This window comes from Poecilia latipinna, unplaced genomic scaffold (assembly GCF_001443285.1).
Source record: "Poecilia latipinna isolate Pla-1442-1.1 unplaced genomic scaffold, P_latipinna-1.0 Scaffold1778, whole genome shotgun sequence".
Lineage (NCBI taxonomy): Eukaryota > Metazoa > Chordata > Actinopteri > Cyprinodontiformes > Poeciliidae > Poecilia > Poecilia latipinna.
The window spans coordinates 98,037-121,654 of NW_015114394.1; the positions used below are offsets into that span (position 1 = coordinate 98,037).

General features: G+C 39.5%; 1 protein-coding gene across 1 annotated transcript in view; it reads right to left on the bottom strand.

The window, feature by feature from the left end:
• The window catches only part of LOC106965183 (voltage-dependent T-type calcium channel subunit alpha-1I), a 105,436-nt gene extending 85,352 nt beyond the window's left edge, over positions 1-20,084 (bottom strand). The window contains exons 1-4 of the mRNA XM_015061112.1: positions 19,967-20,084; positions 12,668-12,827; positions 6,563-6,905; positions 4,873-4,965 (exon numbers count right to left, since the gene is read on the bottom strand). Of these exons, the coding sequence (XP_014916598.1) occupies positions 4,873-4,965; positions 6,563-6,905; positions 12,668-12,827; positions 19,967-20,063 (693 nt within the window). The 5' untranslated portion in view covers positions 20,064-20,084. The remainder of the gene's footprint in view (positions 1-4,872; positions 4,966-6,562; positions 6,906-12,667; positions 12,828-19,966) is intronic.
• Between the last annotated feature and the right edge of the window lie 3,534 nt (positions 20,085-23,618).

The window sequence follows — 23,618 nt, forward strand, 5'->3', positions numbered from 1 at the left end:
GAGTTGTGTACATTGAACATCCAGTTTTGGCGTAGAAATAGAGTGGGGTAAAAAAAAAAAAAAAAACAACAGCAAGGTCATCCCAACCTGCAGGGGTCATTTTGAAAACCAGTGCAAGAAGCCAGGGAAATGATACATCTCTGAAGGTAGTGATCAATAACCCTGATCAGCCGATTATGTTCTCTCCCTTTGCTGCGTTAATATGAGCAGGTGAGAGTGGACGTATGAGCGTGTCTATAAGGGCGCTGCGGGAAAGTGCTCCATGGGTAAAGCTCCTCTTCATCGATTCAAAGTATTGAGTTTTCATCAGACTCTCTGCTTTTTCAGATGATTTTACAAGACTTGTGGACAGAAAGCGCAATAATGGATCCCAGAACCCATTCAGCACATTCAGTTACCCGTTGAAATATTTATACTCGCACTCTCTTGGTACACTGACAGGACAGACATAGATTTGTCTTACTATAGTCAGCTCTTTCAAAATAAACAAATCAAAGCTAGCATAGCGTAGCTGCTACAAAAAGCTGCTACCATGAGTGTCACAAGTCAACAGCTAACCGACTTCCGCTACGGCAGAGAGGCAAATAACTGCATGTAGATATTAGAAAGTTGTTCAAGTTGAATATAAGGGGACAAGTAATGAGGAGAAATGCTCAGCGGAACCCTGAAGAGAACGTTTTCTCCTCATGTGAAAACAAAGTCGGCATTGTGGGTGTTAACAAGCTAGCCCACCACGATAGCTTAGAGGCTACGAAAGCTAGCATCATTGCTAAGATAAAGTAGGTACGTAGAAATGTCAAAAGAGAAGTTAACAAAGCTTTCATACTGATTAAAGACTTTACACTCCAGAGAAGAGATGAATCAACAAATTCACTATAATGAACTCCAGAAAACAAAGTTCTGAAAAAGAGTCAAAACAGTTCAACATAATATTAGTTGAGGAATATGCAGACATATGAAACCAGGTTTTTGAAACTTTTCTTGCTTCATGCATCTTTATTTCTGATTTAGACATTACATTAGTGCAAAGGATTTATCATGGCTAAAAATTTTTCTACATCAACAAAACATTTAAATGTGGTTGCAGACACTTTTGAGAGGCACTTTATGCATGATGTGCAAACTGATCCATACAATAAAATCCTAAATTTGCAGTTAAACTCAGCCTACAAGCACGATTAGTCGTTCATGTTGGTGTGAAAACATGTGCTTAGAGATTTCTGCCACTGATAAACACTGTCAAATTGTAGAAATACGTTCAACTGTTGGAGTCACAGTCGCATGTCAGAACAGAAGGCTTCGTCAGACAGCCTTTGAAACCAAATAATGTTGAGGATGTTGTTTGAGGATGCTAAATCTTAATTAAACAGTCAAGCTGTTTTCCAAATAATGCTCCGGCTCTGCTGGGTTTCTTGTTCAAACTCTCGACGATGATAATCACTCTGAGGAATTTGTCAGCTTGATCCGACTCGTTTCATCTGTCTCTCCATCTGATGCTATCTCTTGTCATCTAGTTCCCCTCAAGCCATATCTCTTGTCATCCTCTCCGTATCCCACCCCATCTCTCAGTTTGATTTACCTCATTTTATACTCATCGGAGCGAAACCGCTGAACCGTTTAAACCCCTCTCTCCCTCTCTCCCTCCTTCCTTGTCTCTCCATACGTTCAGTCCGCTGTTGCTCACTGGCTTAGTACTCCGTGTTGGAAAGTCTGTTGAACATTAATAAAAGTCTCTCCGTCTGTCCGCCGGTTTGACGATGACAAGCAGGAGTACAAACAGAGCTGATAATGTCAGACTGGTAAAGAGCTCAAATCAATTAACTCCACTATATGTGTTTGGGAGAGAGTCGCTGAAATGTGATGCAACAGAGCTGATGAAGGTTTGACAAACAGAGGAGGAAATGTCAAATTGGAATGCAGAAAGTGGAAGAGAAATAAATATCTTGCTTAATTTTTTGGTTTTAATCTACAAATTACAATAAAAAAACAACTTGACTATTTATGGAAAACCAGGGGTGGTAAAGATGTATAAAATGCCCCATAGTAAAAATAATAATAATAATAATAATAATTTTTGCTGAAGCACAATTGTATGCTAGAGTTATTTTTTTGTATCTTTTAATTCAGGATGTCCATGTTGACAAATTCTGCACAATGGTTGGTACAACTGTTGTCAATCCTTTGGCCACTAAAATAGTAAGTTGGGCTTTTATAACATCTGACAAACCTCACAATGTCAGGTGAAAATCGCAAGTCTGCGCAAAACTTTGTGAATGATGACTGAATTTGCGTCAACAGTTCCGAACTCAATGTCACAACTTCGTGGAGGGACTGCCTAATGTGGCTTCTTCATTAACATTCAAATGTGGTGAATTTACGTTTTTGAGTTAAACTATGCAGATTGGAAACAAAACTAACTCCAGGTTTTTAATGGTGACTGGTTGCTGGTCTCAGTTAGCCTGCAGATACCATAGCAGCTCCTTCCTCTGGTCCGGCTCAGGTTTGGCGATACATAAGAACCACTTTAATGATTCTGGAGTCAGAAGAAGTAGGGAAACCAATGGGAATTGGTGCAGTGTAAGCACTGGCACCAGTTTAACAGTGGAGCTGGTTTGCTGCCAGCTCCACTGTTGAACTGGAGCTGTTTAACAGTGGAGAGGTGGCGAGGTAAAAATGGATCCTGCTCCAACCCAGTGGGCCTTTGCTGATCAGATGTTTTTAATGTTGCAATAGTGCTCAGTCTGGGATTCGAATTATGCCAGGCTTTTGATGTTTTATGCTGTACATGCAGGAACATACTGTATATGTACCTGCCTTAATGTAGCATTACACTGGCTTAATTTGAAGGGCTTGGCATGTACCTTATTGTATGACACGCTTGTTACCCCGATCCTGTGATCAGGGTGTCTGTCCTGCGCACATGAGCCATGAGAGGACACGCTGAGAAACTCACTCTAATTAAGGACATTTCACTTGACATCAAAGACGGTGCTCGCATCGCCTCGCTCGCTCGCCCTCCAATCCTCTGCCGGATTTCATGCCGACGCTCCGGTCCGTCACCATCACCTCCCGGTTTTTCCTCTTCACGTCTGTCAGTCATTCCCGTTTTATCCCCGTTCATCACCGGCTCTCTTAAGCCCACTCGTTATCTTACGATTCTCCCTTGCAAATCCCTCGCTGCATATCTGGCCATTCTTCCCCCTCTCTATATTTTTTCACACAGATTTCATCATCTTTATTTTAATTTCCACAAATCCTCACTCCTGCCTTTGGTTATTACTCTTCCATCCTTCCTCCTCTCTTCATCCTTTGGTAAACGACGCATCCACATCAAAAGGGGGCCATTATTTCACAAATCGGCAGAAGGAAGCCAACGTCGGCGGTTTGATGTGTTGGACAGTGTCCAACAGCAAATCAGAGGCAGACCGTGAGAATTTGTCTTCGTGCCTCTGAGTGTGCATGTGTGTGTGTGTGAGAAAATAACTTTGAGTGTGTTACTGTTTGTGACAGTAGGTGTCTGAGAATAGATTGTAGACAGACTGTAGCAGCAGTTCCAATGACCATATAATTGCACAATATAGACTTTTGAAAATAAATTTGCTTAATGGAGATATCCCAGTTCTTTTTGATTAAATGTTATGGCGCTAGGATGAGGTGGTTTTTTTCTTTGACTGTATCGAAACTGGTTTATTTCGCAAAACTGCAATGGAGACGCGTTTTTCAAATCACACGAGTCACACTGACAACAACCGGCGCTAACCAATGAAGAAGTCGACAGGAAATAGTTGGATGTTTCTGACTTGTCGCGTGAACAAATGCGCTCATGCGTGATTTTAATTGAGCTTCTTATTTAAACGAAACACCAAAATTGTGTTTTTGTCCACATTAGCAAAATATCGACAACGTTTTTGCGCACATTTGTAATGGAAACGCATCCAGTTACATGAATGATGCCTGCTTATACAGCCAACTGAGAACACAGAGATGAAAAGAAGGCAGCAGAAAAGAGATAGAAGGCTGTCAGAAGACAAAAAATAGTGGAAGGGGAATGGAGTATGGCAAAGATGGACCTGGGGAGAGAGAGAGAGTGAGAAAGCAGAGATGGAGGGGAATGTGCTGCGGGTGTGAAAGTGCTGGGAGCAGAGATTGACACATTCAAGGAGATAGAGTGATACTAGCAGAAGTGACACATTAACGAATGAAGAGAGTATCGGCGGGGAAAGGGAAGAGAGCGAAAAAGCTTGTGTCTGCCTCAGAAGGCGAGGCAATTAAAAGTCTAATAAAAAAGACAAGACAGCCCCTGGGTAGCAGAGTAGCTGGAGCTAGCAGTCACGCTGCATTATGATAACACTTCCACACACACTTCTAAGTACTCCCCGACAAGCTAAAATAGAAATATACCGAGGAAGCCACGCATCGACGCTCACACACAAAAGCGTGCTGTGGCACACATAGAGAAGCTAAAGGACTGGAATTAAAAAGTGTTTCACAGGAACAAAAGGGAGGATTCTTTAGGGATTTGTGCAGCAGCTCTCAGCATGTGTGTGTGCGTGTGTGTGTGTGTGTGTAAGGATTTGTGAGAGTGCACGTGTAACTATGCGAACAGGTAAGACACAGAGGACAGAAACGATACACGTCTACTGACAAATTGAATTCAGTCAACCTTATATGATCATAAACTTACAATTCATAACTCATATCATGTTTGTCCAGATTAGTAATGTAACCAAATGTCTCATTAAAACTCAACTAAACTGTACATGTGTGTTTTTTTAACCTATTCAGATTCACCACATTTATATTAAGCATTTATTCAATCAGTGCAATGTGTCCAACATTTTTGATTTAAATAAAAGTAGAGACAAGACTTACTATTATTAAGAGGATGAAGTAGATAAAGTTGTAGAAAGAGTGAGCATCCATCACATAGTACATGATCTCCACCCAGCCCTCCAGAGTGATCACCTAAAGTAAAGAAGACACAATAAATTCAGGACCACAAAGTTTTCAGTCAGTAAAAGGGTCAATCAAGGATTTGAGCTTTCTGGCGACATGCTTGTTTATTTTTCAAGGCAAGCTAAAGCTAACAGTCAGCTAGTTTTGCTAGCATAAGTTTGAAATCAGGTAAACAATCAGTAACAAAACCTGTTCCAAATTATGTTGTGTATATTAAACTATGGATACAATCTATCTGTGTAGACAGCAATTGTAGCAAATCCAGCTGAAACATCATATTACAGTCAAAATGGCATGTGTGTCCCTTTAACCAATGTCTCATTAGAAGCATAGGCATAAACTCAACTGTGGTCGAGTTTATGTCTAGCTACACAGAATTTTGCTCATTTGTGTACTGTATGCCTAAATCGATCTGTATTGTGTGTACAATATTTAAATAATTATTAAACTTATCAGCTTATTGACAGCAAAAACAACATTTATTTTTATGTAAATTAAGACACTTCTTTGAATTTCATTCTTCGGGTTAATATTTTCTAGATACATACAGTCTGCATGTGTCTGGATTCAGTGAAGGTCCAGACACTGAACCGTTGGCCAGTTAGTTGTCGTCTATTAAAAACAATATGCTGTCCCCAAAAACATCCATACAGTTTTTAGGACAAGATAAACCAGAAAGTTAACTTTCCAGTGTAATTTTGCTAACTTTTATTGTTTTGCATATGGTTGCGCTAAATGGAATTAGAACAAATAATCCACAATTTGCTCATGTGTTCTCAGTAATATTAAGTAACAGATGGATACGCAGGCTTTCGGATCTGTGTGTGCCAAAAAAAAAAAATTATAAAAAAAAAATGACAGCAAAATGTGCCGAGAGGAAAACGTCTATCGCCCGGGGAGATTATTGACAAATTAAGATGACAGAGAAACAAAATGATTTGATTTTTAATTAAAGTTATTGCATTAAAAAAAGATTTGATGTTGAATGGAGCAAAATCAAAAGGAAATCATTGTTGATTCATTTTAGGCAATTAGTCCCAAATAAAAAGCAGACATTTAGGAATTTGAACAGACAAAAACTGTGCAGAAACTAAAACTAGCTGTATTTGAGGCTTCGTAGATCATTAAAACAGAGGGAACTTTTTATTTATGATTGGTAGAAAAAGAAGCAAAAAGACAGCAGCATGTTGAACACTGCAAACAACAATGGTGAATGCCAATTGAAAACTTTTCAGGCTGCACAACTTAATTGGCATAGACTATGTTTTCTAACAGTCTGGTCTGCATTCATTACATGAAGCTGTTTTTCTGTGGACGCTTAAGGTAAATGCTGCTGGCACAGTTTTTATCCTGACCCACTCTTGTTTTCTGCTGCCGGTGATTCACAGGCAGTTTTGTGCAAAGCTCTTAATCCATGAAGCCACTTGAAGTGCTTGAATTGGCTCATCAAATCCTTGAGCCCACTTAAATATTCAAACCAGAATAATGCCGTGTCATGAACTTTGGGAAGGACAGGACATAATCCATTAGGCTGAACATGATTTCAAACCAAAGCCATAGAAAACAAAACTAAACAATTAAAACTCTGACGGAACTTTTCACCCACCTGAAAGATGACGATCCAGGCATAGGCAATGTTATCAAAATTGATGGCACCTTTGTGTGGGTTGCTGCTTCCAGTGTGACATCTGGTGTAGTACTGGTTCCAGTTGACGCACAGGCCAGCTACACTGACGCTGCCGTTGGTCAAAGGTTCAGGACTCAGTCCAATGGACTGACGGTAGACAACGTCCTCTTTGTCCAAACAGCAGGCCCGGCCTCCTTCACGGCGGGCTGGGACATCTGAGCAGGACATGATGCCGTTGTCGACGGGTAAGGAGCAGATGAAGGGCCGCTCGTCATCTTCATCGGCCATGTAGTAAGGTCGGGGGAGACCGATACCCGAAGTCCTGGAAGTGTTGAAAGGACGTCATGTTAGAAACGTGGACAAATATCATTTGCGGACCAATTAAAAAGCCAAAATCATGCATTGGGTTAAATCAGGTCAACCAAAAGATAGAAGGTTTTCACACCTGATAGTCTGGTAGACAAAAAAACTGCAACATTTGTTACATTTTTATAGTTGGTGTGGAAACCAAACCCACTGAAAACCCTGTTCACCAAACTATTTAGATCTTCCAGCCAGCAGTTGTGTGGTTAAATATTATTTTGACTCAAATCATAGATTAACAAGCTGACGAGTCATGATCTTAATGTGACCCTAAGCATTAAAGGTGTTTTAAATCCATTAGAGCAGCTTTCTAGTCAAGCTGGATCAGTATATTGAGGTTAAGCTTCCAAAAACTAAAGAAATAATAAATGTTGAAGTCAGGAAAAGGGGGCTGGAGAGACTGGAACGTCCTGGCAGAGCGAGTTAAGTGCCCCTCTGTCACAACGCTAATGTAGCTCATGCAACACTGACTGAGTAGATTGCACTATTTTGCTGCAAATAGCCACCATTGTACTGATTTTAATGAAGTATCAGACTGGGGCTCTGTCTCGGTCCAAAGGAAAAAAAAAACATAATTGACTCATCATTAAAAATAACCAAGTGTGAGATTCAAAGAGCAATAACAAATCATGCTAATACAATTCTCAGTGTTATTTTTCTACATTTAGACAGCGACTTATTTAAAAAAAAAAAAGTGTAATTTAAACTGTAAGTTTTGTTGCTCCAGGCTTCATGTGGAGACTGGACTTTGTGTTTTGTGCGCTGAGTGTCGTATAATTATTTAGGCTATTAATGTTTTTTAAAAGATTTGAAATCACCTTCAGTTTAAGGTTCTGTTAGGTCCAATTTGGACATTCAGATTAGACAGTCCCCAGATTCGTAGAAACAGAGAGATATGGGTGGGGAAAAAATGCTGTTATATACCATGAAGGGGACACTCAGCCTTGGGTATTGTTTATGTTTTCTAAACTGCATGTCCTTCATGGTCGCCTCACGCAGCCCTGCAGTTTGAGACTGGAACATAGAGAAGAATTTTCTCTGAGATGGAGATGAGTGGATGAAAGGATGGGGAGACAGAGGGAGTTCATTATACGTGTAATGGTAAAATTGAACAAAATGATGGGGACAGGCAGAAAGATGCCACTATACAGAAACATGCACACCTCAAACTCAGCGCCGTCTGTTCCACGGTTGACCATTTTATGTATTTTCTCGGTGTGCCAATCCTTGCATGTTGTACTTTGCACTTTTGCTTGCAGTCAAATTGACTGATTTCACACTGGTGACAGATCAGCCTCACACAGACCCGTCTGGCCAACTGCTCAACCCAAGGAATCACTAACCTCACCGATTTTTTCTGATTTCTTTCCCTCTAATCTGCAAATCACAGTAAGAGCTTAAATGTGCCTGTTAAGTTTTATAGTTGATTCCATATCCTGAGAATGAAACAAAGTGATTCTGATTCATATCTTTTTTTTTGTTCACTGAAACTAAGAGGCTGCCTCCTCAAAACCAGCCAAATGCCATAATCCCATCTGCAACGGCTTTTACACTTGACACAATGCATCCAGGGAAGCGCTGTTGTCCTGGCAACTACAAAACTCAAACTCCCCCATCGAAAGAGGCTTCAGTTCAGAGAAAACACGTCTACAGAGTCCAAGTGCAGTGTGCTTTACAGCGCTGCATTCACTGCTTTACATTAGACTCGCTGAAACAGGGCTTGGATGAAAACCCATTCCAGGAAAGTTTTTGAGCCGATTCTGAAGGACTCATGTAGTTTGGAGGTCTGAAGCTGCCATTTGTTTTTATGTGGCCTACCTATTTATGTCCAAGTTGCTGTCATTCCCAGTTGCTTCGACTTTTTGTATAATTCCTGTCTGGTTTGAGATCCTGGCATTGTACTGAGTCTGCTTTATTGAACGTTAAAATGGTAAATGTGTCAAGCTGCTCCCCTATTTTCAAAAGTAGAGGTCCAAACCTATGTTTCTGATTTCTCTCTTTTTGTTGACCCACAGAAATATAATTACTGTCTACAGTCCACCAAATTTAGAAAGTGCTAACACATGTTTTTTTTTTAATAGCAATCAAAAATATTAGAAATAATTGCTAGATTTAGTCCCATCCTCACGTCTACCTCGATTTGACTCGACTTACATAAAAGTTTGTTTTCTGTCCATTTGCAACTGCGGAACGAAAACTTTCATCCTTTCATTCCTCCCTTCTTATACAAACAATATTCTGGCAATTTTTGCTTATTTAAATGCAACTCGAGCTGGAAGCTGTTAAAATTACAGTATTAATCAGTATATAACCTACACTGAAGACAAATAAATAAATAAATAAATAAATAAAAGCTCCACCTCTGTCACAAGGCCTCCATCAGGTTCACATCACCTACTTTTTGTTGGAGGGTTGTGGACTGGATTATTTTTATTGATGGCATTTTTATGGACCCTTTGTAAGATCCATGTGACATAGATGTAACATAACTTAAGTCCACCGCAAATCTTATCAAATATTCTCATAAAACTTGGGAAAAACCCCCATATTTCTTCCACCCATCCAGCGGCTGTACCCTCTTGTCCAGGATTGTTTGCCCGTCTCCAGCGGTCATTGTTAGAGAGGCAGGGAGAACAGCTGACCCTATATTGGGTTTTCTAACCTTCTCATAGCTTAAAAAAAATAAATAAAAATCTTACTATTCTTAGGCAACTACTAGCCACTTTCATTTCATGGATTTGCACAGCGAAGCTCTCGTTTCTATGGCAATTTACATATGCGCTCACATTCATGCATGCGTTAAGAAAGCGTCGGCTTTCCATCCGCGGGTCTGTCCAGAAATGATTTCCTGTGGGCCACCTGCGACTTCTGCCGCGTGTGTTTTTGCCTTCGTTGCAGACCACAGGCTCTGGCAGTGGCGAGAAGCCACCAGAAATAAATGAGGTAACCCACCCACCCACCTTCTCTACTTTACTTTTCCGCCGCTGCTGTGTGTGACTAAGCCCGCACGCAGCAGCAGCCCGTCTCATTATTACACCAACTACTGGAGATGTGTCTCTGTGTATGAAGATGATTAACTTCACCGGATGACGGGCCTTTCATCGTTTTGTACCTGAGGAAATGATTGACACTTGGGCAAAGATTTAAAGTTGCATTTTTTTCTTGTCCTTCAACGATTAAGAAAAAAAAACTAAAAAAACATGAAACGGCCAACAAGACAAAACTAATTTACTTTCTTCGGACGACATTACTGAAATTAACTCTGCATCGGTTCAGTTTAGGGGTAGGACATCCCATAATTGCGTCCCCTTTTCAAGTCTCCGTCTCACTTATGACAGGGTTGCCATGGTGATGACCTACCCCAAAGCTTCTCATCAGATCATTACTTTCTCACTAGGCCTGGCAGTGCTAACTCCTGTCAAACCCATTCCTCCATGCCGCTAAAGCAGGCTAATCAAGCGCTTGGCTGAGAGTTCGGTCTCCCCAGGCAGTCACACGCCGCCATTACAGTCGCCCTGGCTTTACACTTAATGGACCGGATGGAAAAACAAACAACACCTGTTAAATATCCCGGCTTCGAACTTTGATTTGCTCCTGATGCTGCTGGGGAACATTAAAATGATTGTTTTCATTTCTGACTGGAGGATGGAAAAACTCTACAATTAGAGTTCATTCTTTATTTTTTTTAATCACATTTAAAAGTCATAAACACAAATAAGCACCTGCTTCTTATTTAAGTGAACGGATAATAAATAACACCCGAGATACAGTTATGACTTGGGATCACCAACACGCCGTTTCATTTCAGCTCTTTCACGAAAGACTTCATACAAACTAGCAAAGTAGATATCCATTTTTCTTTTAAAAATCCTATTAGTAACTAAATATTGCGCAAAATGTGACTTTTGTGAGCTTTTACATCATGTTATGATGTTATTTCCTCATCAAAAACATACCTGGAGTGTTGCTTTGATTCTTTCATGCATGTTTGAGAAACCCTTTAATTCCCATGTCTGGGTCAACGCCTGGGTGGACCTATCTCCAAACTACAGTTTCTAAGCTCCCGAGATTCTGCCTCACGGAGCAATCCCTTCACCCCCAAATTCCCAATTCAGCTCCTTCAGACTAGCCAGAAGCAATTAGCAAACACCTGGTGGAACTGAGCTCATTATATGAGCTACTTCTGATAAAAACGTTGTTAAAAGGTTGATGGAGGAGGCATGTTGTGATGACTTCCTGAAGGTGGAGTTTCAGAAGGCGCAGGAGTTTCTTAAAGAGACAGAGGCCCAATTTCAAGGAGCTATATTACGAAGTCAAATTTCTTTTAAGTCATATTTGACATATAGCATTTCTCCAACAACTGAAGGTAACATAGTTACTTGATTGTGCTCTAAAATGGCACTTTAGAGAAATGCACTTAACTTTACAAACACGCACACAAGAAATAAATTAAAAAAGAAGAAACTAAAATATCTGTAGTCCTTTTCTCTATGCTGCCCCATGCTGCTAAAACAACTGTAAACTTTCACTCAGTTTTTCCCTGAATTTTCTGAGGAACCTTAGTTTAGCTGACAGATTCATTCCATCTTCAAACAAACTGTGTGCTGTTTACTCAGCATAGTTTTCTCTAAAGAATTACAGTTTGATTCTGGCACTTCAAAAGGCTCATTTTTAGTTTCGACACACGCTACACAGCAGAGCTTTGGCTCAAGGAAGTCCCTCAGCCTATAAACATTCTGTCAAAGAAAGACACAAAAAATGATTCGTTTTGTGATGTTTCTGACAGAAATGTAGATGGATTTTTTTTTTCTTTAAATCACTGCATGTAGTGTATTACAGTAAACTGAAAATGGTTGCACATTTCATGTTCTCACAGCAGCCAATCACAGACAGGTTTAAAATATTTCAGATTAGCAATCAGTTGATAGAATGTGACTGTTATAGATTAAGATATTTTGGTAAATAAACGTCTTTTGTTCATTTTCATTTTCAAATTTATCAACAGCAAGTACTCCCTTCATGTTAAATTGGTGTTAAAAGAGAGGAATTAAACTCAGAATGTTTTTGCCATGAGGGTAAAAACTTCAGCATCACACCTTCGACGTTTAAAATTATTTTTCTATTGATCCAAACATGATTAAAATTATCTTTAAGTTTCTCCCATGGCTTGGTGCATCTCCACTGGACTAATAATGAATTATCATCTGATACCGTAAGCAGAGGTTACACACGATGTAAAAGAAAAAAAGACAACAAAAACCCACACACACGTTTCAACTTTTAATGAAGTGCCAAACTTGATTCCAAGATAATGATATTTGCTTTGCGCACATTTTGCCGTGCACAATGAGGTTAGCCTCATTATGTTAGGACTCCAGAGACTGAGAGCCGGAGGGACTCTTCATCTCTTTTCTTTTTTTTTTTTTTTTCCTGCAGTGATAACAGTAAATTGAGGAGATGATGTAATTATTCTTCTCACCGGGTCAGATCAGGTGGTGAGAGGAGAGCTGGGAGACACTTACACTGCAAACTTCACTCACACGTAGAGCTACAATGTATTTTCTAGTTCATGCAAGCTTTTCACATTTTTTTTTTTTGTTTTTTTTTGTACAAGATAAAATTAGGGCATGTTGTTACAGTCACGTTTCCATGGAGACAGAAGTCACCGGGGTTCCTTATGCCCGTTTCCAGCCTAACACACAAAACCAGACGAGGACTCACAGTGTGAAGTTCTCCTCTGGGTAGCAGCGGTTCCTGAGCAGCCCCGCCCACAGCTGCACCCCGATGATGCCGAAGATGAAGAAAACGAAGAAGCAGAGGAGGAGCACGTTACCCAGCATGGGCAGCGTGTCGAGCAGCAGGTTCACCAGGATACGCATGCCTGCAGTGACACACGGACAAGTGGAAGCACAGTTTGAACATGCTAAGTGCAGCATATAAAAGCAGGCAGATCGGCCTTCATGCAGATATGCGGTGAGTACACCAACACAGTATACATGTGTAAAAAGTAACTTTTTAATGAAAGTTCATTCAACGTTTGAAAACAGAAACACTAAAACCAGCAAAATGAAGTTGAAATAACTAAAAGCGCTTTCTTCTGGATATTATTGCAGAGAGACCTCTGAACTGAGAGAAAATATTTGAATGTCAATCAACAACCTAAATTCAATCAAAGCTTTACACTCGTCACTCGTGGATGGAGACGCCCAATATGACCAAATGCAGTTCTGACATTAAGTAGAACTGTTTGGTCCTGGAACGGTGGACCGGTTTGGGCCTCAGGGCTCTAAAGTTGGGGCTGTGTGGATCACACTTTGATAAAGTTGGGAGGTAAGTGCTTTGGAGGCCATGTCATGTCTGTCTGCTATGGTTCAGGTTCTCACAATATCAAAACTAACATGAACGAGACGTTGCTCAGCAATGTCCTGCTCACCAGAGAGAGATTTTAAAGATGACGTACGAAACACTGAACAATATATCTGAGAGTCTTATAATTGTATCTCAAAATTAAAATTGTGCATTAGGGCAACTGTAGATTTGAGGAAAACAAACAAAAAAAAAAGTACATTTCCACCAACAAATCTCAGAAGTTTTCTAAAAAACAGAAGAAAAAAAAAAAACAATTTCTGAGCTCCAAATTTGAGAATATGGAAGGGAAAAAAAATAAAATTGTTTTCTGAATATTTTCAGAGATTAATATGAACATTTCTGAAGTTTTTATTGCAAATTTATGTCTTTTCAAACTCAGAAATTTCCACATTTTTCTAGAAGTTTAATAAAAACAAATGTTGAAGGTACTTTAGTGGAAATTTACTCCTCTCTTTTTTTTTATCTAGATTGTCCCCAATATGCCGTTGTATGTAATACTTAATGTTTTAAATAGAAACTGTCTAAAACCTGAGTTCTAGACGCATCGCTGTGTTCCAGGTGAGCGAATACATGAGAAACAAGAAACAAAGTCTTTCAAACGACTCCTGTAGTTTTATCTCGAACACAAATATCCATTATTCCACATCAACACCTTCATTCTCTTGCTCACCCTGAAATTATTAGAGCATTGTGAAATTTCCATTCCATTAATTGCAATATTATAATGAAAAAAATCATCAAATTCCACAGTAATAATAGTCAAACAGCCTTTATTTTAACAAAGATCTCCAGAAGAAAATTAAACCGGTGGTTAGTGCTGCATGTAAAGTAGACTGAAGATGGAGGATTTAGCTAATTGGGGCCAAAAGGGATTGCAGTTATTTAAAAAAAGAAGAAGAAAGTAAAACAACATATTCTTTTATAAAACTGACATTAAAACCTGTTTTCAAAAGGGGGTGAATATTTATGCAGTCATTATTTGTTAAATATGTTATGCAACTTTTTTACAGAAATCAGTTTTCACTTTGACATTAAAGTTTGTTTTCTTGATTTTTCTGTAATGAAAACTTAATTTTATTGATCATGATTGACTGACAAAAGGGGTAAAACATCCAGTGAATGAACATGTTCTACAGGCAGAGTAAAATGTTCTCCAGTAAACACCAGAACTTGTTTCTATCCGTTCATCTGAAAACAGCAGTGGAAGGAAATCGGCTGACGACTGTAACTGGATTTCTTTAAGCTGAAAATACAGCAAAGGTTTAGTTTAACCTTGACTTTGTTTCTGTTGGGTAATAAATATCACAGGCCGGGATTTCCTTTGAGAAAGATGAAACGGAAGTCTCCCATTGATTAGGTCCGTTTGAAGTCTGCAGCGGCTTAAAGCGCAGCACTATCAAACTAGTCTTTAATTCAAATAAAGATTGAAATATGCAGCCATTTACGGGCGATACATAAAGGAAAGACGATCAATTCTTCAGGTCATTATAGGAGTGTAAAAAGGATTCCTCTGGCTTAGGATTTAATATCTCCAATGGTTCCGTCTTCAGGGTGTAAAAGCTTTTATTAGCAGCTATAGAACATAAAACAAGTATTCAATTAGCTTGTACAACTGATTTAATAATACCAAATATAATAGATAATGTCTTTAACTCTGACCAGCTGAAATCGTCTGCGCCGGCTGTGGAAACAGTGAGCAGAAGGAAACTCTATAGCCGACGTGAGAACCAGGTTGAGATGGGCTTACTCCAGATTAAAGGCGAGACGCACTGGGAGCAGATGGACACAGACGGACAGAGTGGGAATATGCTGATGGCCGTTACCTTGGTTGCTAACACGGCGCCTCCCGTGGGGACAGAGGGTAATGCAGACAACAGACTGAGGCTTTTAAGCTGCGGCCGGTGGGAGCCAAACAAGGAGAACTTCCATTAGTGCAATTAATTGACTCGCACCACACGGATCCTCCACAGAGAGTACGAGCGCAATCATTCAGTCATCTTCTGCTAACAAGTGTTGGTGTACACGTGTGTGTGTGTGTGTGTGTGTGGTGCTGTACTAGCCCTGCACTCTGAGATGAGCTTTGTGGTAAATTGTTTTTATTATAGCTAAGATTTGCTTCCCTACCCATGCTGCAAATAAAGAGAAGCTAAATAACTGCAGGTATGACTGTGGGTAAAATGATAATAGTGAATCATGTGTGACACTTCCAATCTACGTTGATCATTTTCTTGCCAATAGTTCATAAATCATAAAAGTGACATTCATTTAAAAATCAAGAAAGATGGCAGGATTCCCTTAGGGACGCGGCTTTAAACAGATAAACACTTGCATGCGGCGCTGATGGAGGATGATGAGGGTAATTCACAGTAATAATCTTTACAAATCAGCATTTATGATCTTCAACTTTTTCCGCATAATTCGAGCCTGACAGCGATGCCCCAGAGTTTGGATTTCCATGGAAGGACTCCAGGTATTGATTTTTCCAGAAGGCATTTTGACATGTCAGAGCAGATAATGGCTGAACTCCATCCAGCCACTTCATTTCCAGGCCAATCACACTCCTGCTCTCGTCCACACACACTTTTACAAACTTCACTAAACAGTGGTGAAAGTCGACAAAATGAACACTTAAGTTATTTAGTATGCTTGTGTTTAATGAATTTTAAAAATATGTAATATTAGCTTAGTTTGAATAAATATTCTACTGCCAAGCCTTATGGCATTAGAGTGTCTAACACTTAGCGAGTGTTAGATACTCTGACTTAATTGTAAAAAGATGAATGTATTGTAACTGATACTGGTTCATTTTGGTGCCTTTTGTGTCTTTCATCAGTTCAAGACTGTAAACACTGTGTTTACACCTGGATTACAGGTTTTTTCTGTTTCACAGAACACGGTGACCGCAACGCTAACAAATCCACTGAAATAAAAAACGACATTGCTCTGATTGCGCGTTCTCTTTTTATCATTCATAATCGCCGCTTCCTTCATTCCTCTCACGCCACTCCTCTCGTCCTTTTTGTCCCTCGCTTGCTTTATCTCTATTCAACAGATGAGTCCCTCCCTCCGTCCCCTGCACTTCTTCGCGCCCATCTATCATTGTAATGGCCTGTTCATGTGGGTTCCCCAGCACCCCTCCTCTCGTCATCGCTCCCTCCCTCCACTCCATCTCCACCCGTCCCTCGTAAGGCTGGATAATCCCATCTTCCCAACTCCATTTGTCTCTTTCGCTTAACCCCCACAATCCCATCACCTTCTAATTTTTCCTTCATGCAAAAGTTTCACTAACCCAAATTCCATGTCCTTATTGAAAATGCTGGATTCTGCGTAACAACGATTGTGTATTTTCATATTTGCCAGCTTACCTTTAATGCTAACCATCATCTTATTGATTTATTTTATATAAAATAAAGATATGATGCTGATCAGTACTTGCTTTCACTGATGATATTTTAAATCAACGTTAGCGTTCTACTCAGGCTTTTATTAATTACTCTTCAATCCATTAGGTGCTGATCATGCATTTGTTTCTTAATTGCCTATATCAAAGAGGAAGTTCTGCATTATTATTATATATTTTTTTGTTATTAATTTGACAACAGATGTGTGTCCTTGCAGTTCATTGCATGAGAGCATCCAGTTACTCCAGCAACATAAACTCAACACCTGGAATCTGGCTTAAAACCAAGTCAATTCCTCAACATGTTTCCATTAGAGTTGTGTATAAAGACATAAATATCTGGTGAGAATGTCAGGCTTTGGTCCTGCTGTCCCTGCTGATCAGCTCAGCCTTCCTGACTCCACAATTCACAATTTAAAGGACAAGATCACACGTTTTCCCCCCTTCTTTTCCTTCTCTCTCCCTGTGGAACAGATTACTCCCAGAGGACGACTAGTGCCTTTACCATGGAGAGATGGACGAGATGAAATTATGTAAATGATATAGGAGAAGATGATGAAGAAAGCTAAGAGTCAGACCAAGTGGAAGGAGACTGACATTGTATGACTAACATTACCAACCAAGAGAGGGGGAAGTCAAGTACATAACGCTGATTATCTCTTCTTCAGGGCGCCATGACACTGTTGGGTTTAGGGGAGACCAAATTAACATTTTGCCCTCGATGTCTCGGAAGCAAAACAAATCGGCAAGCAAACATGATGGGAAAAAAATAATAAAGGTTTGAAAACTATGCCAAAACATTTAGAAACCACTTTGTACTTACAATGATTCTCCTATAGGGGCAGTGTTATGTGTTTTCCAACCACATACTGACATTTTATAGCACAGTCAAGTCACTATGTCACCTTCCAGTTGTGTCATAGACTTTGTAATTTGACAGCTTTAAATTGGGCCTCTGTCTCTTTAAGAAGCTCGAAACTGCACCTTAGAGGAGGAGCTTTATCCTCAAAGGCGGGGCTACGTCCAACCAGGCGTTTTGCACAGCTGAATGGTTGCCATTGAGACTAAAGGATCTTATTAAACATGCATGAAAGAATCAAGGCAACACTCCAGTTTTGATGAGAGAATAACATGACGTAAGCTGAAAGTCACATTTACATAGCACTGCCCCTTTAAACGCCAGTATGAATTTCATGAATGATGTGGTGTATTTACAGCATGAGTGCAGTTCGCTTTGAGTGATATGCATCACTGTTTTCAATTTACCTCTGGGCGGAGCTGGACAGAATATTCTGGGTCAATTATGTTAACCGACCCGGCCGGTCTCGATCGATCATTTCCTGACACTGGGCTGACCCGATCGCGTCTCTCAACTCTCCCTCCACACCGTCACACACTTTTCAAACACTTCACGTAACAACACTGGATCATACACACACCGTTTCTCAAATCATGCCAGAAACTCACATTAGCAGTAAAAAAGTGAATCAATACACTATTAGACAGGCCATCAGAATGTTATACCTAACTGGTGTCAATATTGTAAAAAAAAAAAAAAAAATTAATTGCTGTGGTAAAGGAAAGATATAAGAATGGCATAAAAACAAGCGCATGGAATTTCGGTAAAGTAAATTTTAAATGAAAAAGAATTTAGAACATAGTGATAAAAAAAGGATCAATTGACGTTTCACAACATGATTTGTGGCAAAAAATACCAATATTGCATTTCTTTTTCACCAGCCATATTGGCTTCCCTCACTTTTATAGAGGCAGGAAGACAAAGAGCTTCGTTTGCGCTGCAGATGTATGAGCAGTGGGTGGTGCGCAGCAAGCAATTACAAAGGAAGCAAAACATTAACTTCAAGCACCAGCCTCCAACTTAGAGAGTACTCATAGCCTCTTAGAGTGATTGCCTGCTAAGCACAATTTAGTCATATCAACACAGAAAAAAAAGGAAAAAATGTGGCGAGCAAAAACGTTCAGACAGATCTCATCAAAAGGACATCAACTTCAGCAAAACACTCGAGGAATTAATGTGACCGGCTTCAAAGGCGCGTTTTAATCATTTCATTGACGCTTTTGACTGTTGGAAGCTTTTTTCTTTTTTTTTTTTTTTCCCCCTCTGGATTGACAGTTTTCTTCATCGGCCGTTCATTTTCAAGATTTTGATTAGTCCTCAAAATCTTGAAGCATGAACTTCCTGGTTGGTTCAGTCGTAGAGAGGAGCTCAAAAAGGCAACAGCTGCACATCCAACAAAACTTAACAGAAAGGCCATTATGCAGAATGTTCTCCAGCGGTGGTGCTTGTTCAGTGTATACATTTTATTTACTTTAAGCACAGGTACAAACTGCATAATAATACAACAAACTTGGGGTTTTAAAAATTCTTTTCATTTCAACCCAACTTGCTTCCATGTCAAACCTGGAAATAAACCATTTCTAATAAATGATGGAGATGAAAAACCATGAAAATGTTCACATGTATACATTTTTAAATTAGGTTTTAATATAAAGCTCTGAAACAAAAGAGTTCACAGCACTGAACCCCATTGAAAACCTCCTGGTTATTCCACCAAATATTGATTCCTGAACTATTCCTGAGTTAAAACATCAGTATTGTTGTTTCTAAACAAATACAAACTTCTTTTCTTTTTTTTTTTTTTTTTTTGCCGTTATTTGAGCTCTGAAAGCACTGCATCTTCTCTGTTACTTTGACCATTTCTAATTTTCTGCAAATAAATACTAAATTTTTGATTGAAATTTCAGGGACATGTCAGTAGTTCATAGGATAAAAAGTACAATGTTCATTTTACTCAAACATAAACCTGTAAAAAGTAAAATCAGAGAAACTGATCATTTTCAGTGGTCGTTTAATGTTTTCCAGAGCAGTATGTAGATTATACGTCATGCCTTTTTACACTGCCAGTCGACTCAATACGAATATGACTAAAGCCAAAAATAATAAACTTTCTAAATTAAAGTTAGAAAGTAGTGAAGTCACATAAAGTAGTAACTAAGAAAAAATATCAATTTATTCTTCACTTAAAGTAGGAACAGAAAGAAACCCAAAACGGGTTTGGAAACTGTTATTACAAAATGTACTGCAGCAGACACAAACTTTCATTAACCCAGATAAGTCTGCCACGGAACAGAGCGGAAAGAGGTGAAGATAAACAGCAGATGAAATAAAAATTACGATTTTAGCTCAGAACATAAAAGAAAATTAATTCTGAAGAGATTTGGCCACTTACTTGGCACCCTGTTGATGGCCTTGAGAGGCCGCAGCACCCTCACCGTCCTGATGGCTGTGAAGTTGATGTTCTGCAAATCCAGGGAATATTCAACCATCCTGGAAAACACACACCCGCACACACACACACAACAAAAAGCAGAGGATAATAATTAACATCGCGTTATGATCTAATGGTAATTTCATCTTTAGTTGCATCCTCAGATGATTCATTATCCATTTCATCCATCCAGATTTGTTCCCATTAGAAAGCAGAGACAGAAACACACACACACACACACACACACACCTACACTCACATCCCCTCACAGCTTGGGTCCTGCTGTGCTGGGAGTAAGATGAATAATGTGTTTGAATAAATGGACTTTAATTCAACTTATTCAAATAAAGTTCGAGGGATATCTCTGCAAACAAGCCAATTTTTTTTATTATTATTATTGTTAGCTGACCATGAGGCATCTCATTTGGATCCAGGTGAAAAAAAGAAGAAATAAAAAGAGAAAAAGAATGTCAAACTGCACTTGAATAAGTGCAGTGGATCCTCCTGGGCTCTTGCAAAGAGACTCTGCTGCCTTTTAGCACACGGAGCGAAGCATCAAAGTGCGCCCTGTCAGTCCGGAGGCATCTGCGAGCGAGCGAGAGAGAGAGAGAGAGAGAGAGGCCCCGAGATTGAATGTGCAGCCATGTGAGATGAAAGTGGAGAGTTACGAAAGGCGGCAAAAACGGGAGGCGGAGGAGAAACCCCGGCATCAGGTAAAACCCCAGAACAGCGTGCGATAACGGAAAATGAGAGGGGAAGGCAAAGAGAACGCGTTTCGCTATTTGACCCATTTTTGACAATTCATTACACTGACAATATACTTCGCCCGCGGTACGGAAGACAGCTGGAGAGAGCGGGAAATACAAGGCGAGGCTGCTGTGAAATCAGAGGAGAAAACAAATACTACAGGAGATGGAGAAGAAGCACAAGACGGGGAGGGAGGGGGGAAGAGATCAGAAACAGAGCTGAAAAAGCACCGAGCGTTGATTAAGTGCAATATAATGAAGGCAATAAAGTCAGATTGAGAGGGAGAGTGGGAGAGAGCCTGAGGCTTTTATCAAGTATTGGAGATAATTACAACTTTAGGAACAGACAGACAGAGAGAAGAGAAGAGAGCAATAGGCAGATATATACCTGCCTGAACAAAAAAAAAGCTGCTTGAAAACTAAAAAACAAGAAAAAAAAAAGAAAAAACCCAGCGCTGGGGAAGTGAGAGGGCAGACTGTTGTCAAGAGGTGCAAAAGTAAAGGATGAGAAACGGAGGAAAGTTTCAGGTATTTGACACAAATGTTCAACTTTTACTAAAATATTCCAACTCTTCGTATTAAGTAGATTTCCACAAGAGAATGTGCATTTTTTTTTCAGGTGATGGAAAAAGCCCTGGAGAATTATTCACTTTCAAACACTTGACCTGTGACCCGGAGGAATCGTCTTATAGGAATCGTCAGGATATTAACAATGACTTGGAAAGAAATGTAGCTGATTTTAGAGGCAGTTCAAGAAAAGACATAAATCAGACATTTTGGGCCACACTCCATACCAATAGGTGGCGGTAATGTATACCTAATGTTTTTGTTTTATTTTCCCAACCCCAAAAATAAATCAAGAAATATAATTCTGTAGTAAACCAGTAAAAATTAAAAAGTTTGATGTCAGAAAACAAACATGGTAAAGAATAACTTCCACCAGTTAAAACATTGAACAGTCTGCTCATGCTCATTTCTTAAATTTCCTTTCTTGACGCTCTGAATGCCCCACTTCACGTTGCTTTGAGAGACCTCAGTCAGATCTTCAAAGAGCCACTAAGAGGGCAAAAATCAATCATGAAAGACTCACAGAGTTCAGACTTCTTCATTAAGGTGGTTTAAAGGGTAAGATCAAACCTGTCCTGGAGCTCTTTTATTTTTGTAGGATTTGGAGCTTTAAATTATTCAGGGTGCCAAGAGTCCTGATATTGTTTTGTAAATTGACTGAACTTATATAGCACTTTATCCAATCATTATTGACCACTCAAAGAGCTTTACACTAGAGTCACATTCACCCATTCGCACTCACAAACATTTTGGGGTTAGGTGCCCAGGGGGACATTGACATGTGGCAGGAGGAAGCTGGAATTGAACCTACAACCTTCCGATTGCAAGGTTGTAGGTTGCAACCTTGCAATCGGTTGCAACCTACAACCGATTGTTGTAGGTTGTAGGCTCTGTGGCCGGTTGCAATACCCACAGAGCCACAGTCACCCACACAAGGTTATATTCTGTTTAGATGTTTTCAGATTTGGCAGACTGCTACAAACAAAGTTGCCCTTCGAAGAAAAGAAAATAAAGAACTTCATGTCAATTGTTCAAGGTTGTTCTGATCTTTCTTGAGAAAAACGATTCGCCATTGTAACATGATAGTAAGTGTGGGAAGTGTGAGTGATAAGGATGAGTGGAAATCCATTCTCAACATCTGTGACGAATACAATGACTTCTCTGACTTTTTAAGATACTTTTGCCCCCCCCCCAAAAAAGAACTCACTTGCTGGGTTTCCATTACGAATTCCTGCAAAACTTTGTCAGCACTCCACTAATGTTGAAAAAACACAATTTCGCAATTGCAGGGTTTCCATTAAATAGGAAACGGAAATAAAATAACACGTGAATAAGTTTGCTCATGCGATAAGTCATTAAAGACCATCGTCCAACTACTTCCTGTCTTCTTCTTCATGGTTTCTGCCAGTAGTAACATCCTGTTGTTGATCGTGTGGCTCATGCGATGCAAAACAAGTGTTTCCATTGCAGTTTTGTGAAGTAATCCAATTTAGATTAGAAAAAAAACACATCATTCTAGTGCCAAACCTCTATTGAAAAACTAGAGTTTTTTTTTTTGTAATCGTCATATTTTCATTAAGCAAATTCATTTTTAAATGTCCATTTGCTCAATTAAACGGTCAATGGAAACGCAGCTACTATAACTGGCAATAGAGAATGAGTCATTTGCCTTCCAGTCCAACCAGCCTACCTGAACATTTTTGGAGGTTCTGGGTTTTGCTGACCCAGGTTTCAATAGGGAGGCCTGTGAGCAGCTGTGTGGGTCCAGCTGCTGAACCATGAAGTATGAAATCACTGCTGCTGGCAGGATTATCTCTCAACCCCGATCATGACAGGAGGAAGCCAGCCTCTCTTTCTACAGCTTCTTCCTCAGACAAAAATGTGTTAATAGCACACAGAGACAGAAGGCTAGGTCAGAGTTCACACCATTTTCCTTTAACGACATAGAGTTGGTCTGCAGTGTGTAGCTGAGATCTGGGTTTTTTTTTCTGTTAAATTTAATGCACTGCATATAGCCACCAAACTGTAAAAACTATATATACTCTCACAGCAACAACAAATAAAATACAAATGCATTGTCATGAATTCAAGTACGCGCAAAAAAGGGGAAACTAAGGAAAACATTCTCAGAACAGGATCCAGGTCTCCCTACACATCCAAAACCAGCTAAATTTGTTCAAAATTTCTGTCTCATCACAAAAAAAAATTTAACAATCAGACATAACTGATCATCTGTTATTTTAACACGCTTGAAAATTTTAGGAGAAATATTATCATGATAGAATATTAACAATTAAACA